A 15,698-nucleotide genomic window follows, 5' to 3' on the forward strand; every position below is an offset into this window, starting at 1 on the left:
CGGGAGAGGGGGGGGGGGGGAGGGGGGGGGGGGGGGGGGGGGGGGGGGGGGGGGGGGGGGGGGGGGGGGGATGTAGCAGCTTATGTCTGCTTGTGGGCAGGTGCCAATTACTGGAACCCCCTAGGATAGGAACCCCTCCCCCTCTGACACCCCCTTACTGGGGGGATAGACACTAGAGAGAGAGACCCCAGCCCCTTAGTACCCCCTGTCCAGCCACCCAGCGTCCTCTGCCCCTGCGCTCCCCAGCCCTTCCGGACCCCGCGCCCCCCCCCCCAGCACCCCCTGCCCCAGTCCCCCCTGCCCCAGTCCAGCTGTTTGTGCACATTCCTGCCCCATCCCCAGAGCTTTCGCAGCTGCCAAGCAGAGCCAGCCCCCCATCTCATTAACCCCATCAGCTCTGGCATCAGAGGGGCCCCCCTCCCCCGTAGGATAACACACCCCGTGTCTGGGCAGGACGGGCCCGGGGGGCTGACCCACGGGGGGCTGATCCAGGGCTGGCTGGCCTGGCTGTGGGGCTCTCTCTGGAGGTCAGTGCCCTGCAGTACCCCTGGCTGTTGTTTGCTCCGAGCCGGGCCCCAGGGACCCATGGGTGAGGCCCTGTTTGGCAGGAGCCGCAGCCCCTGCTGGAGGGGGGGGTTCTGGGGAGCGGCGCAAACGGAGGCTCCCAGCTGTGGGGACGCCGGGTCTGGGTGAAAGGGCCCTGGGGTGTGGGGTGAGATGGGGGCCTGGCTGTGAGCCTGCCCTGGGTGGGGAGCGGATGGGAGCAGCTCCCCTGCTCTAACCACTAGCCCCCACTCCCCTCCCAGAGCTGGGGAGAGAACCCAGGAGTCCTGGCTCCTGCCCCGCCCCCCGCTCTAACCACTCTCCCCACTCCCTGTCAGTGCCTCTCGCCCCCTCCCTTCCATGGGCTCAACCCCTCCCCGGGGGTGGAGCCGGCTCCCAGCTGGGCTATAAAAAGCCGCAGGGAACTGGCTCTGCCACGGCCAGGGGAGCAGGCACCGGCTGAGGGTGAGGGGGGGCCGGGGTCCCGGCTGGGGGGATGAGCACAGGGCGGGGTTGCTCTGGGGGGATGAGCACAGGCCGGGGTTGCTCTGGAGGGATGCTGAGGGATGAGTGCAAAGCGGGTCCCAGCTGCGGTGCTGGGGGTGACTGGGGGAGCTTTGACGGGGTTCTCAGGGAGTAAGTACAAGGGGTCCTGGCTAAGATGTGGGGGATAAATACCTGGGGTGATATGGGGGGGCCCTAACTGGGGCTGAATACTGGGGGCTGGCTGGGGGTTTTAGGTATGGGGGGCCCAGCTGGGGCACTGGGAGGGGTGAGTGTGGGGGGTACTTACTCCACCATACTCCCCGTCTCTCCCATTGCAAGCTCCCCTCCCAAGTCACCCAGCTAACCCCATCTCCCCGCAGGCCCCGCGCCATGGACTCCCGGCCCCTGTTCCAGGCCCTGCACGTGGTGGCCGAGGACAATGTGGCCTTCTTCCGGCAGAGCGCCTCGGAGACGGGGCGCCGGTTCGTGGCGGCCTTCACGGCCATCGGGGAGCATGCCCGCCGCCTGGAGCCGATTCTGCGCCACTTCGCCAGCGTCTACCACGTCTTCGACCTGGACGAGGCCACGCCGGCCAACGGGTACCGCAGCCTGGCGCAGACGACGCGCTGCTGCCTGGCCCACGTCCTGCACAAGAGCCGCTACGTGGCCGCCAACCGCCGCAGCATCTTCTTCCGCACGGGCCACAACGCAGCCGAGCTGGAGGCCTATTGCGCCGCCCTGAGCCAGCTGCGGGCCCTGCTGTACTTGGCGCAGCGCCTGCTGACCCACAACCGCCCCGGCTGCCTCTTCCACCACGAGGAGCGCGGCCTGACCGAGTTGGTGCTGCGGGAGTACGGCACCCTGCACAAGGGCTGCTTCTACGGGCGCTGCCTGGGCTTCCAGGTGGGGGCCGGGGCAGGAATGGAGGGGGCCATGCGGAGGGGGATTTAGGGGGAGCAGCGAGTCGGGGAGGGGCGACCCGGGGCAGAAGGAAACGCATCTGAGTCCCTGGCAGCCAGACATGCTCAGGGATTCTGCTGTGCCCCTCGCTCTGGGCCCTGCTGGCCTGGTGCAGGGCCCCCCTCCATGGCCCCGCAATTGCTCACACACCCCCCACGCCCCGGCCATGCCCGTCACTCTGCCCCCCCCCCACTGAACACCCATGGGGAGGGTGAGCCAGTATCATGCCCCTACGGTGCTCCCTGTGCAGCACCCAGGCAGGGGTGTTCCTCAGAGCCTCCGACCTGGTCTGGGGGTGCAGAACGGTGACCTTTGCCCTTTGCCCTGCAGTTTGCCCCCTCCATCCGGCCCTTCCTCCAGACCATCGCCATCAGCCTGGTCTCCTTCGGAGAGAACTACAGACGCCACGACTCCGGCCTCAGTGAGTGGGGTGCCTGACGGGTGGTGGGGCTTCTGCTCCCATGATGCACTGCAGCCCCACGGAGAGGGGCTTCTCTCACAATGCACTGCAGCCCCTGGGGTGGGATTCTGCTCCCATGATGCACTGCAGCCCCCGGGGGTGTGCTCCCATGATGCACTGCAGCCCCCGGGGGTGTGCTCCCATGATGCACTGCAGCCACGGGCTGGCTGACCCCACAATTTCCTTCTGGGCCCACTCAGCCCAGCCTGCTGCCCAGGGAACCCGTCCAGCCTGGCTGCTACCCACAATGCACTGCTTTGCCCCTGCCCTGCCCATTGGGGGCTGGGCCCCATCCCTGGCTGCCTATGGAGCCTCGCTGTGGAAGAAGCTTGTGGGCGTGAGGGAGCACTGCCGGGGGGGGGCAGGCGGGGGCCGGGGGAGCCCCACAGGGCCGGGGGGCAGCGTGAGGGAGCACTGCCGGGGGAGGCAGGCGGGGGCTGTGGGAGCCCCACAGGGCGGGGGGGCAGGACCGGGGGGCAGCACCCCACCCCCGATCTCCTATCCCCCCAGGCATGGCGGCCGGCTCGCTGTTCACGTCAGGGAAGTTCGCCATCGATCCAGAGCTGCGGGGAGCCGAGTTCGAGAGGATCACACAGAACCTCGACGTGCATTTCTGGAAGAGCTTCTGGAACCTGACGGAGACCGAGCTGCTGGCTGTGAGTGCGGGGGCTGTCCCCGGCATAGGGCGCTGTGGGGCTGGGGTAGGAGCGGGACCTGGCGTAGGGCACTGTGGGGCTGGGAGCGAGACCCGGCGCAGGGCACTGTGGGGTGGGGGCAGGGGTTTGGAGTAGTGCCTGGCGCAGGGGGGCTGGAGTGGGGGCTGGGAGCGGGGCCTGGAGCAGGGCGCTGTGGGGCAGGGGGGTGGGAGCAGTGCCCGGCGCAGGGCACTGTGGGTCAGGAGGGGTTGGAGCGGTGCAAGGCGCTGTGGGGCAGGGGTCGGGGTGGAAGTGCAGGGTAGAACCTGCCTGGAGGCTCCTCTCACCCTCCCCCTCCCCCGCAGTCCGTGGCCAGCATGGCGTCCACGCCAGTGCGGGTGATCCGGGCGCTGACGGTGCCCCCCGAGCCCTTCGAGCTGCCGCTGGCTGCCGACCCTTCACTGAGCATCACCATCAGCCCCCCGGTAGCACACACCGGCCCTGGGCCTGTCCACATGCGCCTCATCTCCCACGAGCTGCGTGAGGGGCAGGTGAGGGGCTGCTGGGCGGAGGGCTGGGAGCTCTGGGAGGGGAGTGAGCAGAACCAGGTCGTGTCCCGGCAGGACTGGGGAGTTGGGTCCTGGGGGAGTTCCAGGGAGGGCTACGGGGACTGGGTGAGGTGGTGGGTTCCAGGCAGGGCGTGCATGGGGGAGATGGGCAGGGGACCCCAGCACCCCCTGCTGGGTGAGACGGGATGGGACAGGGGGACCCCAGCATCCCTGCTGGGGATCGCTAGGGGTGTCCTGGGCGGGGCACACATTGGGGGATGGCAGGGGGTCCCTGGCAGGGTGTGCAGGGGGTAGGGGGTACAGGCAGCGGGGGACCCCTGGCAGGGTGTGTGTGTGGGGGGACAGTTGGGGGGTCCTGGGCAGGGTGTGCGGCGGGGGGGACAGACAGTTGGGGGGTCCCTGGCAGGGTGTGCTGGGGCGGGGGGGACAGTCGGGAGGTCCCTCACACCGTCCCTCCTGCTCTCCCCAGGACAGCGAGGCACTCTCCGCACTGGCCCCGGCTGAGGGCCCACTGGGGCTGGAGCTGTGGCGCAAAGCAGCGCCTGCGCCCCCCTCGCCCCTCCTGCTGGTTCACTTCCACGGCGGCGGGTTTGTGGCGCAGACGTCAAAGTCGCACGAGCCGTACCTGCGGGGCTGGGCGCAGGAGCTCGGCGCCCCTGTGCTCTCCGTCGACTACGCCCTGGCGCCCGAGGCCCCCTTTCCCCGCGCCCTGGAGGAGTGTTTCTACGCCTACTGCTGGGCCCTGCGTCACTGCCACCTGCTGGGTGAGCCCAGGAACCCCAGCACCCCCTGGGGGGGGGGCTGGGATGGGGGGACTCCCGCTCCCCCTGCTGGGTGAGACGGGATGGGACGGGAGGACCCCAGCACCCCATGTTGGGTGAGCCCAGGGACCAGGCATCCCCTGCTTGGTGAGACGGGATGGGACGGGGGGACCCCAGCACCCTTGTTGGGTGTGATGGGCACGTGGGGGGGCAGCACCCTCACACTGTTCGCTGGGTGGGACGGGCAGGGGCTGGAGAGTGTGGGGCATGAACAGAGCCCCCACCCCTGGTGGCCTCCCCCGGGTTCCCTGATGACCCCCCGCACTCACCTCGTCTCCCCGCAGGCTCCACGGCGCAGCGGGTCTGCCTGGCTGGGGACAGCGCCGGCGGGAACCTCTGCCTCACCGTGACCATGCGGGCGGCCGCCTTCGGCATCCAGCTGCCCGACGGCATCATGGCGGCCTATCCCGTCACCCTGGTGCGGGCCGCGGCCTCGCCCTCCCGCCTGCTTACCCTGCTCGACCCCCTGCTGCCCCTCAGCGTGCTCTGCAAGTGCCTCAGCGCCTACGCCGGTACGGGGGGTCCTATGGAGAGGGGCAGGATGGGAGAGGGGGCAGGGGGTGTCACGGAGTGTGGGGGAACTCAGGGCCCTGTACCCCTCGGTTTCCTGCGATTCACCATGACTCTCAGCCAGCCAGTAAAGCAGAAGGTTTATTTGGATGACAGGAATACAGTCCAAGACAGGTCTTGCAGGCACAGACAACAGGGCCCCCCTCAGTTAGGTCCAGCTTGGGGTCCCAGGGCATCCCAGCCCCCCCCCTTGGGAGGTCAGAGCCATCTCTGCCTCCCAGCCTCCTTCCAGCCTGCTTCCAACACTCTGCCTTCAGCGACCCCTCCCACAGCCTTTGTTCAGTTTCCCGGGCCAAGGTGTCACCTGGCCTCCAACCCCTTCCTGGGTTCTCATGTTACACGCTCAGGTATTCTCCTTCGGGCAATCTCCCATCCCCCAATGCAGACTATCCCAGCCACACTCCCCTGTCAGCATTCACAGACCACAGTAAGAACAGTCCCAGTTCGTCACATGGGGCAAAGATGGGGAGACGGGTGGGCAAAAGCAGGGAGCTGATGGGTGTGGGGGCGAAGAGCAGGGACCCTGGTGCTGTCTCCGCCTGCCCCCCCCCCCCGACACAGAGCCAGTGGAGGGTGAGGGGGGGGGGGTGAGGTGCAGGGGGACCCCGGTGCTCTCTGTCCCTGCCCCCCAGGCACGGAGCTGGCGGAGGGCGAGCAGGGACGGGGGGCTGGTGGGGTGCAGGGGGACCCCGGTGCTCTCTGTCCCTGCCCCCCAGACACGGAGCCGGTGGAGGGCGAGCAGGGAGGGGGGGCTGGTGGGGTGCAGGGGAACCCCGGTGCTCTCTGTCCCTGCCCCCCAGGCACGGAACCGGCGGAGGGGGAGCCCCCCGGGCTGGAGAAGCTGGGCCCGGTGAACATGGTGCGGCGGGACACGGCGCTGCTGTTGCAGGAGCTGCGGCAGAGCGCCTCGGCCTGGCTGGGGGCGCTGCTGGACAGCCCGGGGCGCAGCAACGGGGCTGGCGCAGGTAAGAGCTGGGTAGGGCCCCCACCCCTGCCCCCTGCCCGCCCCCTCTCACACAGGGCATGTCTGGTGTCAGCCTCCCCCGCCCCCGCTCCGGCTGCTGCCCCGGCATGTCTCTTGGCAGCCAGGATCCCCACCCTCACTAACCCATCCGCTGGTAGCACTGCCCCGCCAGCCCGTAACCGCACGGGCCTCCCAGGGGTCGGGGGAGCTTCCACAGTGCTGCCCCTCAGCATCGGGGGCAGCCAGGGAGAGCCTGGCACCGCATGGCACATAGGTGTGGGGCAGGGCAGCCTGGCAGTGGAGCAGGGCAGACTGGCACCGCATGGCACATAGGTGTGGGGCAGGGCGGCCTGTGGCGGGGGGCAGGAGGGCCTGGCAGGGGGGCTGGGCTGGCAGAGGGCAGGGGGGCCGGGGGCAGGGCTGGCAGGGGGGCCGGGGACAGGGCTGTCCGGGGGCAGGGTTGGCTGGGCTGACGGGGGGGCCGGGGGCAGGGCTGTGTGGCACGTAGCTGTGGGGGCAGGGTGGCCGGGCTGGCGGGGGGGCCGGGGGCAGGGGGGCTGGGCTGGCGGGGGGCGGGGGGGGGGGGCTGCGTGGCACGTAGGGATGGGGTGACCCAGGCGCACACAGAACAGAATCCAGCATGGCACAGACACTGCACCAGTTGGAAGGGAGGGGGCAAGGACCCGGCAGGGGAGAGGGGAGGGCGATGGGGGGGGGCTCCTGGCAGGGGAGAGGTGAGGGCGATTGGGGGGGGAGGCCCGGCAGGGGAGAGGGGAGGGCAATGATTGGGGGGTCCCGGCAGGGGAAAGGGGAGGGCAATGAGTGGGGGGTCCCGGCAGGGGAGAGGTTAGATCATTCGGGGGGTCCCCAGGCTCTCACGTCTCCCCTGGCTCACAGAGGCCATGCGGACGAGCGTCTCGGAGGCAGCGCTGGATGACGACTCAGCTGTCAAATCCAGGGGCTCCCGCAAGAGCCAGACCTGCCAGGATCTATCATGCGGGGTGTCAGCCCCCCTGGCCCCTGCACCTGCCCCCCCTCCCCAGGGCAGCCCCCCCAGCTTCTTCCTGAGTGGGGGGCAGCTGGAGGAGGAGGCCCCCGGGGACGAGGGGCTGCAGTATCCTGACAGCTTTGAGCCACTGCGCTCGGACCAGCCCTCCGCCAGCATCACCCTGGAGGCATCGCCCGTGGTCAAGAACCCCTTCATGTCGCCCCTGCTGGCCCCGGACAGCATGCTGCGAGGACTGCCGCCGGTCCATATCGTGGTGAGAGCCCGAGCGGGCGGCCAACCAGATTGTGCAGGGGAGCCTGGGGGGTCGGCTGGTCAATATAGCAGTGAGAGCCCCACGGGGGAGTCGGCTGGTCCATATAGCAGTGAGAGCCCCACGGGGAGGGGGCACTGGTCCATATAGCAGTGAGAGGCCCACGGGGGAGTCGGCTGGTCCATATAGCAGTGAGAGCCCCACGGGGGGGCCCTGGGAAGCGTGATAGCCCCCACTGACGTTTGTCCCCCCCCCTGCCCCCCCCCCCCCGCAGGCCTGCGCCCTGGACCCCATGCTGGACGACTCGGTGATGTTCGCCCGGCGGCTGCGGGAGCTGGGCCGGCCGGTGACGCTGCGGATCGTGCAGGACTTGCCGCACGGCTTCCTGAGCCTGTCCCAGCTGTGCCGTGAGACCCGCCAGGCGGCCGCGCTCTGCACCCGCGTCATCCGTGAGATCCTGCTGCCCCCGGAGCCCACGCTGCCCACCGCCCCGCCCTCGCCCCGCAAGCACCGCAAGCTGGAGCGGACGCCGCACTCGGGGGCTGCCACGGGCCGGGAGAGCAGGGCCACGGGCCTAGCCACGCCCACCCTCAAGAGTCCCACCACAGCTGCCTTGGAGACCACGCCCGGCCAGGGGGGTCGGGCCCCAGTGGAAACCCCCCAGAGGCGAGAGCCGGGGCCCCAGGGCGGCCCGGCAGGCAGGGAGGTGGGGGCCTGAGCCCCCCGGCCGTGGTCCGGGATTTCCTGGGAGCCCCTTGGTGCTTTTCTCTCTGTGGCTCCTGGTTAGGGGGAGGAGGGGGGTCCCCCCCGAGAGCCTGGCTGCCCCCCCCCCCCCCCCCCCCCCCCGGGGACCGGTTTGTAGTGGTTTATGCTGGAGGGCGTTTGCTGCTGTCTGTATCCTGTGGCCTGAGAAGGGGGTGTCTCCCGTCCCCCTCCCCCAGCCCCTCCTGGGCTCCCACACTCCAGCGCTGCTCTGAACGGGACCCCCTGCGCTCCAAGGAACGCCCCACGTGCCAGGCCTGAGCTGAGGGTGCAGCCCCAGGCCCCCCCCCTGCTGACTCCAGGGGTGGGGCAGAGGAGCTGGGCTGCCCCCCCATACTCCGGGGGTGGGGGTAGGGTGGGAGCTCTCTGCCCCCCTCCTTTCCCTATGTGCACTGGGGGGGCACTCCAGCCCATCTGCCCCCCCCCAACGACTAACCCCCGCCTGCTGCTGCTGTGAACCAAATGAAGGGGTGGGGGTGCGCTCCCTTCTGGGGGGCGCTGGGGACCCCCATCCACAACCTTCAGTTTTGTAAATAAAACAGTTTGATATTGAGCAAATTGTAGCATCTGTCCTGCCAGGTCAGAGCAGGGCCGGCGCCCTAGAGGGCCCAGGACCCGGGCCCCATACCCTGCCCCTCTAAGCCACCCCCTCCCCTTACAGGGGCCGGCCTCGGGCCCCATACCCTGTCCCTCTGAGCCACCCCCTCCCCTTACAGGGGCCGGGCCCCATTCTCTACCCTTCTGAGCCACCCCCTCCCCCTACAGGGGCTGGGCCCCTGTGGGGGGCGGCCCCCCCCTTCCCAGTGGGGCAGGGAACATTGGGGGGGGCTATAGGGTTAAATGGGGATTTTGGGGGTTTCAAGTGGATGTTGGGGCATGTGGTGTGGGGAGTAGTGGGGTTTTCTACTGGGGAGTTGTGGGGCTGCCTGTGAGGGTATGGGGGGGGGCTATGGGGGCTCTGGCAGGGTTGGGGTGTGAATGGGGGAGAAGTGGGGGGTTGTTACAGGGGGTAATGGGGGCCTGTACCGGGGGATGGGGGGCTCTGGGGGGCTGTGGTGTGGGGGATGGGTAGGGATGAGGCGGGTTATTATGGGATGTGGGCAGATCCTGGGAGAAGCGGGTTAGGGGGTGGGACTATTTCTCCTCCCCTCGCAGGGATCCCGCGCGCGCAGCCCCTGCCCGGCGGGGGGCTCGGCGGAGGGATCCGCGGGAAGAAGGCCCGGCCGGCGGCCGCAGACGGGCCAAGATGGCGGCGCTGGCGCGGCGCGCGGCGGCCGGGCGGGGCCGGTGAGCGGCGCGCGGGGCTCGCGGGGCGGGGCGAGGCCGAGGCGGCCCCGGAGCCGGGACGGGAGGCGGCCCAGGTGAGGGCGGGGACGCGGAGGGGAGAGGGGCAGGGATTACGCAAAGTACGTAGTAGCGCCGGGGAGAAGCGCGCTGCGCTACGTCAAGCGCGTAAGCCTTGTTCGGGAATAGCTGTTAGGAAAGCCGCTGCGCAAACACCGTAAGCAAGCGCTGACTTTACGCAACTGGCGTAAGGGACGCCGGCTGCAGCCCCAGTGGGCGCCACGTGACCAGCTGACAGGTGCGGGGACGGCTGCGCACGTTGCGTAGAACAGCCGGGCCGCTGCGCAAACGGCGGAGCGCGAAGTACGCGGGCGTAGAAGAGCGGCCGCCGCCGAGACTGGAGGTGGCTACGCAAATGGCGTAAAGACGGGTCGGGAATAACACCGGGGGGGGGGGGCTCCCAGGGTGAGAACGGGGCAGAGACCCGAGGAATCTAGTACCCCGCCCCTCCCCCACCCACCCCATAGTACCCCGCCCCTCCCCACCATACCCCGCCCCTCCCCCACCCACCCGATAGTACCCCTCCCCTCCCCCACCATACCCCATCTACAACCCCTCCCCCCCATAATACTCCCCCCAACCACTGTAATGACACCCCTCCCCCACCCTATAATACCCTGCCCCTCCCCCACAATACCCCACCCACCACAACCCCTCCCCCACCCTATAATTCCCTGCCGTTTCCCTCCCCATCACAACACCCCTCCCCCACCCACCCCATAAACCCCCAAAATAACCAGCCCCCGTCACCCATTCCCGCCCCCCCTGGATCTGTGCTGTGGGGTGTCTGACCCCCATCTCTCCCCAGCTGTGCCAGGATGGCCCCGGCCGGCGAGCGCCTGCACTTCCGCTTCCCCAGCTACGGGGACGGGGTGCTGCGGCGCATGGACCAGCTGCGGGCGCAGCGGCGGTTCTGCGACGTGACGGTGCAGGTGAACGAGCTGCGGGTGCCGGGGCACCGCGTGGTCTTCGCCGCCTGCTCCCCCTTCCTGCGGGACCAGTTCCTGCTCAGCGACTCGCCCGAGGTGTCCGTCTCGCTCCTGCAGAGCCCCGAGATCGGCCGCCAGCTGCTGCTCTCCTGCTACACCGGCAGCCTCGAGGTGCCGCTGCCCGAGCTGGTCAACTACCTGACGGCCGCCTCCTTCCTGCAGATGGGCCACGTGGTGGAGCGCTGCACCCAGGCCGTCTCCCGCTACCTGGTGCCCAAGGCCGAGGCGGCGCCAGGCGTGAGGGAGGGGGCGGAGGAGGAGGGGGCCTCCCCCAGCCCCCTGCCCGCACGGCAGCAGGACGGGGCGGAGGGGGCTGGAGATTTCCTGGCGTGCCGCTCCCGCAGCAGCCCCCCATCCCCGGAGATTTCCCTACCCCTCCTCAACTCAGCCGTGGAGATCACCCGCAGCTACCTGCAGGGCTGCTACGAGGACGAGGCGGCGCCGGGGGGCCCCTTCCCCTGCCCCCCACCCCCCGCCCAGCCGGGGGGGCCGTGGCGGGGCTGCCCCCTGCGCCGGCGCCACCTGGAGCCGGCCCGGAAGGACAGGCCGGCGGGGCTGGGGGCGGGCAGGAAGGCGCCGGAGCTGGAGCGGCCCTACCGGTGCCCGCGCTGCGACGGGCTGTTCCCGCAGCTGGCCGGTTTCGTGAGCCACGTGCGGGAGCACAAGCTGTTCCTGTGTCTGCGCTGCGCCAAGGTCTTCTCCCAGAAGAGCAACCTGACCCGGCACCTGCGTGTGCACACCGGCTTCAAGCCCTTCCAGTGCCCCGTGTGCCGCAAGTGCTTCACGCAGAACGCCACGCTGCAGGACCACCTCAACCTGCACAGCGGCCGCAAGCCCCACCGCTGCAACTACTGCGCCGTGCACTTCACCCACAAGCCGGGCCTGCGGCGCCACCTCAAGGAGCTGCACGGCAAGAGCACGCTGCAGAACAGCCACGAGGAGAGCGAGGAGATCAGCGCCAGGGCCTGCAGCTGAGCGCGGGGCCGAGCCACGGGCCGCCTTGGGGAGGGGCCACGGACCGAGCCACGGGGGCTCACAGACCCACGGCCTCCCCTGGGGAGGGGTCAGGGACCCACAGCTTCCCCTGCATGGGGTGAGCCATGGGGGCTCGCAGGGCGCTTGGCACAGCCACACCCTTCCTGGAGTTACAGGGATACTACGGACTGTTCCATTCCCTCCTGGGGGGGAGAGGGAGAGATGGGCTAATGGGCCTGACCATTCCCTCCTGGGGTGAAGGGGGTCTGCCCAGGAGAGGACTAGCCCATTCTCTGCTGAGGGTGACGCTCTCAGCTCAAACCATTCGCTGGGGGTGGGGAGAATATTCATTCTTATGACCCCCAAATTCTCTAGGATCCAAAAGACTTGGGGGGGAATCCAGGACGCCTGGGTTCTCTGGTGGTGGGTGGGATGGGAGAGCGGTAGCAGCCCTAGGGTGAATCCCTCTTGTAAACCTGTTTATTCACCCCCAGCACCAGGGGCACCTTCCCCCCCCCCCCCAGCTCCGGTCCTTGGGGCAGGGAAATATCTCACACACTTTATTCCTATAAAGTTTTGCCTTTTCACACTAGCTCCTTGCGTTTGTGTCGGGGGCGGGGGGGGGGGGGGGGGATTGCTGGGACCCACTGTCACTGTGGGGCCAGGCTTGGGGGGGGATGTGGGAGGAGCCCAGCTCTGACCCCTCTGGTTCCTGCCCCTGGGCCAGCTGGCCTGGGAGTTCCCCCCCAGCCAGGGCCCCTCCTCTGGGCCTGGAGTTTCCTTCCCCCCCAGCCCGCTGCCAGAGCCACGGACTTTGGAGGGGGGTGCTGTGTCCAGTGGGGCTGGTTCGATGGGGACGCAGCCCCTCGGGTGGGGGTGGGGGTGGGACTGGCTCCACAGCAGCACAATCCCCCCCATCTCTCCCCCCACACACACGCAGACGAGGGGCAGGCAGAGCCGGCTGGTCTCTTTATTCCCCACCAGGGGGGGCTCTTTCCCCCTTCAATACAGGAGTTAACTGAACACAGACGACTGTAGGATCAAACGCCCCCAGCAGCCCCCTGGAGCCAGGGGGGGCTCTCGTGGAAGGGAGTCAGAGCAGGTTGGACACAGTCCCCCATTCATGGGATGGGGGGGTCCAGGTGCCCCCCTCCAAGGTGAATCCTCCTCCTCCAGGCAGCTGCTGCGACCCACTGTCCACGGGAGGCTGTCCAGGCTGCCAGGCCCAATGTCCACATGGGGGGGGGAGATAGCAGCTGTGGCAGCCCCCCAGGCACAGCCCCCAGTGACATGCCGGGGGGGGGGTCCTGGCCGGTCACAGCCCCATGCCAGCAGGGAGGTCACAGCAATGGAGGGGGTGTCACAGCACCATGGGGGAGGGGGGTGTCACAGCGACATGCCGGCAGGGAGGTCACAGCGATGGAGGGGGGGTATCATAGCGACATGCCGGGGGGGGGGGGTCGTCGTAGCCGGTCATAGCACCATTGGGGTGTCACAGCGACATGCTGGTGAGGTTGTCGTGGCTCAGCAGCCCCTTGCGGGCGCCCCCGGCCCCATGGCTGCCGCTGCAATAGTCCTGCAGGTTGTGGCGCAGGGTGACCAGGGCGGAGCCCAGGCAGGTGCGGTTGGGGGCCTGGGTGCCGCCAGGCAGCTGGAGCAGCACGGTGGCCACGCCGGCCATGCCGTCGTCCGTGGGCTCCAGCGTGACGGGGCCCACGCGGAAGGTGCAGTAGGAGTAGCCCAGCAGGTGGGAGAGGAAGGGCTCGGAGCGGCGGAAGTGGGCCGAGTAGGGGGCCTCGGGGTAGGGCTTGAGGCGGCTGGGCAGGGCCGGGGGGGCGGGCAGCGGCGGCGGCTTGTGGGGCCGGGCCGGCAGGAAGACCAGGTCGGCGGTCTGGGGCCCGGCCTCCGGCTCGAAGCAGACCGTGACCTTGGCGAAGGGGCGACTGGCCATCTTGGTCATCTCCTGCAGCTGGCGGTGCTGCTCGTGCCGCAGGTCCAGGAACTGCTTCGCCTTCCAGAGCAGGACGCAGGCCGAGAGGAAGAGGAAGAAGCAGGAGAAGAAGACGGAGAAGAAGACGAAGAGGTCGATGTGGGCCTGGTCCTGCCGGAAGAAGAGCAGCCCCTGGGAGTCGCTGGCGTTGGGGCCGGCGCCCACCCCCAGCAGCAGCAGGTAGAAGCGACTGGACTTGAGGGCGTGCAGCTCGTGGGGGTAGGTCACCACCACCCGGTCCCGCACGCCCCGCACCACCAGCACGGCCTGCGGCTCCCACACCGTCAGGTAGGTGATGAGCCCGCGGGGGCGCTCCTCCCGCAGCCGGGGCGGGGCCGTGCCGTTGGGCCCCCCCTCGGCCCCGCCCGGCGCCAGCACCCGCACGCCGTGCACCCCCGTGGCCCGGTCCACATCCACGGCGAAGGTGTCGTAGGCGGGCGAGACGAAGAGGTCGACGGCGCCGAAGGTGACGTCCACGGTGATGCGGATGTCGACGTTGGTGAACTTGGGCTGCACGCCAAAGAGCACGGTGCGGCCACGCGCCAGGTGCTGCAGGTTGGGCTGGTGGAAGCAGTTGCTCTGCGAGGTGGGGTCGAAGCAGAACTCCTGCTCCACCGAGATGAGCCGGTAGCACTGGAGCCCCCCGACCGGCGCCCCATGGAACGAGTCCCGGCACTTGGCACACTGGAGGGGGGAGGGGAACGGGGTCAGTGAGAGCAGCCCCCCCACCCCTGCCCCACCCCGCCCCCCCCGAGCCCCCCCCCCCCCCCTGCTGGCTCAGCCCCCGCCCCACACAGGTCTCCCGCCCCCACACCCCTGCCTCACAGTGCTTCCTCTTAGCGCCCCTCCCCCTCTCCCCAGCTGCAGCCCCACCCCTGCCCCACACAGCTCCCTTTGAGCACCCCCTCCCACTGGCTCAGCCCTGGCTGGCCCCGCCCCCGGCCCCGCCCCCACCTGGTACTTGTAGTAGCCTGGCTGGCCCCGCCCCCACCTGGTACTTGTAGCAGCCCTGGCTGGCCCCGCCCCTGGCCCCCGGCCCCGCCCCCACCTGGTACTTGTAGCAGCCCTGGCTGGCCCCGCCCCTGGCCCCCGGCCCCGCCCCCACCTGGTACTTGTAGCAGCCCTGGCTGGCCCCGCCCCTGGCCCCCGGCCCTGCCCCCACCTGGTACTTGTAGCAGCCCTGGCTGGCCCCGCCCCTGGCCCCCGGCCCCGCCCCCACCTGGTACTTGTAGCAGCCCTGGCTGGCCCCGCCCCCGGCCCCAGGCCCTGCCCCACCTGGTACTTGTAGCAGCCCTGGCTGGCCCCGCCCCCAGCCCCAGGCCCCGCCCCCACCTGGTACTTGTAGCAGTCTTTCTTGTCAGCCTGGGCGCTGTTCTGGCAGGGGCCCGTCTCCGTGTTGTTCTGGCAGGGGCAGCCCGTCCCGTCCAGTTCGTTACACGTGTCCGCGTGGCCGTTACACTGGCACCTGGGGGGCAGGGGGGTCAGAGCGTGCGGGGGCCGGCCCCGCCCCCACCCCAAGGGGGGGGGCTCATTGCACGAGGAGATGTCGGACTGGGCTCGCCGGCCCTGGGGGCGCAGCCCCCCAGCTCCTGCCCGGCCCCACAGCCGCGCTGAGGGGAGCAGCAGCCATGGGGCAAGAAGCCGAAAGTCATCCTCACGTTCCCTCTAAATCGTTACAAAACTGGCTCCCTGCCTCTCGTGACCTGCGCTTCGAGCGCTTCACCCACCCTGCCCCGCCGGCGCCCCGGTGTCAGGCACTCCTAGCGCCGGGATAGGGGGCCTGCAGAGGCCCCGCCCCTCGGTTCCCTCTTCCGAGCAGTGCGAGGGGCCCGCGGAGCCGGTTCGCTGCACCCCGGTAGAAACCCACCGTCGATTGCGATGGAACGTGCGATGCTGAACGCCCCCAGGCGAACCGGCTGGTTGGTGGTGCTGCTGGCAGTGCCGGAGGGTGCCGGGGAGGGGTCTCGCTCTACCCATCTGCCCGTGTGTCTGTTCTCCCCCGGCCCGGCCCGCGCCCCTCCCCCAGACACTTCAGACAACTCAAGTACGGCGCTGGCTGGCGCAGGCCGTGCCCGGGAAGAGCCCTGCTAAACCCCGGTGACTGAGACGGGCTCCCCACCCCACACAGGGGAGTCCGAGGTATTCGAACCCCATGAGCCATTTACAGAAACCCGCGAACACACTTTGCAAGGCCGAGCGGGGGCTCGGCCGGGCAGGAAGGGGAGCGGGGGCTGACCGGGCGGGAAGGGGAGCGGGGGCTCGGCCGGGCGGGAAGGGGAGCGGGGGCTGACTCACCGGGCGGGAAGGGGAGCGGGGGCTCGGCGGGGCGGGAAGGGGAGCGGGGGCTCGGCGGGGCGGGAAGGGGAGCGGG

General features: G+C 69.9%; 3 protein-coding genes across 7 annotated transcripts in view; 2 read left to right on the forward strand and 1 right to left on the reverse strand.

Moving 5' to 3' along the window:
- Nucleotides 1–8,582, forward strand: part of LIPE (lipase E, hormone sensitive type) — a 15,484-nt gene extending 6,902 nt beyond the window's left edge. For 2 of the 3 annotated variants that reach the window (XM_034791727.1, XM_034791725.1), the window contains exons 2-10: nucleotides 1,410–1,932; nucleotides 2,320–2,410; nucleotides 2,960–3,105; nucleotides 3,450–3,635; nucleotides 4,123–4,417; nucleotides 4,759–4,986; nucleotides 5,845–6,009; nucleotides 6,906–7,270; nucleotides 7,542–8,582. In XM_034791727.1, coding sequence (XP_034647618.1) covers nucleotides 1,420–1,932; nucleotides 2,320–2,410; nucleotides 2,960–3,105; nucleotides 3,450–3,635; nucleotides 4,123–4,417; nucleotides 4,759–4,986; nucleotides 5,845–6,009; nucleotides 6,906–7,270; nucleotides 7,542–7,985 — 2,433 coding nt within the window. In that variant the 5' untranslated portion in view covers nucleotides 1,410–1,419 and the 3' untranslated portion in view covers nucleotides 7,986–8,582. Of the gene's footprint in view, nucleotides 1–980; nucleotides 1,009–1,409; nucleotides 1,933–2,319; nucleotides 2,411–2,959; nucleotides 3,106–3,449; nucleotides 3,636–4,122; nucleotides 4,418–4,758; nucleotides 4,987–5,844; nucleotides 6,010–6,905; nucleotides 7,271–7,541 lie in introns of those variants that run through there. The other variant, XM_034791728.1, reaches the window with a different exon arrangement.
- A 679-nt stretch (nucleotides 8,583–9,261) lies between these two features.
- On the forward strand, nucleotides 9,262–11,929 carry LOC117888406 (zinc finger and BTB domain-containing protein 26-like). Of its 3 annotated transcripts, none has more exons than XM_034791742.1 (2): nucleotides 9,262–9,316; nucleotides 10,182–11,929. In XM_034791742.1, the coding sequence occupies exons 1-2, from the start codon at nucleotides 9,276–9,278 to the stop codon at nucleotides 11,335–11,337; spliced, it is 1,197 nt and encodes a 398-aa protein (XP_034647633.1). In that variant the 5' UTR covers nucleotides 9,262–9,275; the 3' UTR covers nucleotides 11,338–11,929. The 3 variants fall into 3 exon arrangements, with proteins under 3 accessions (XP_034647633.1, XP_034647635.1, XP_034647634.1); XM_034791744.1 differs by lacking the exon at nucleotides 9,262–9,316 and adding an exon at nucleotides 9,332–9,390; XM_034791743.1 differs by lacking the exon at nucleotides 9,262–9,316 and adding an exon at nucleotides 9,404–9,733.
- A 358-nt stretch (nucleotides 11,930–12,287) lies between these two features.
- Nucleotides 12,288–15,698, reverse strand: part of MEGF8 (multiple EGF like domains 8) — a 15,172-nt gene continuing 11,761 nt past the window's right edge. The window contains exons 2-3 of the mRNA XM_034792779.1: nucleotides 14,660–14,992; nucleotides 12,288–14,011 (exon numbers count right to left, since the gene is read on the reverse strand). Coding sequence (XP_034648670.1) covers nucleotides 12,830–14,011; nucleotides 14,660–14,992 — 1,515 coding nt within the window. The 3' untranslated portion in view covers nucleotides 12,288–12,829. The remainder of the gene's footprint in view (nucleotides 14,012–14,659; nucleotides 14,993–15,698) is intronic.

Source organism: Trachemys scripta, chromosome 16 (genome assembly GCF_013100865.1).
Source record: "Trachemys scripta elegans isolate TJP31775 chromosome 16, CAS_Tse_1.0, whole genome shotgun sequence".
In the NCBI taxonomy this organism is placed as follows: domain Eukaryota; kingdom Metazoa; phylum Chordata; order Testudines; family Emydidae; genus Trachemys; species Trachemys scripta.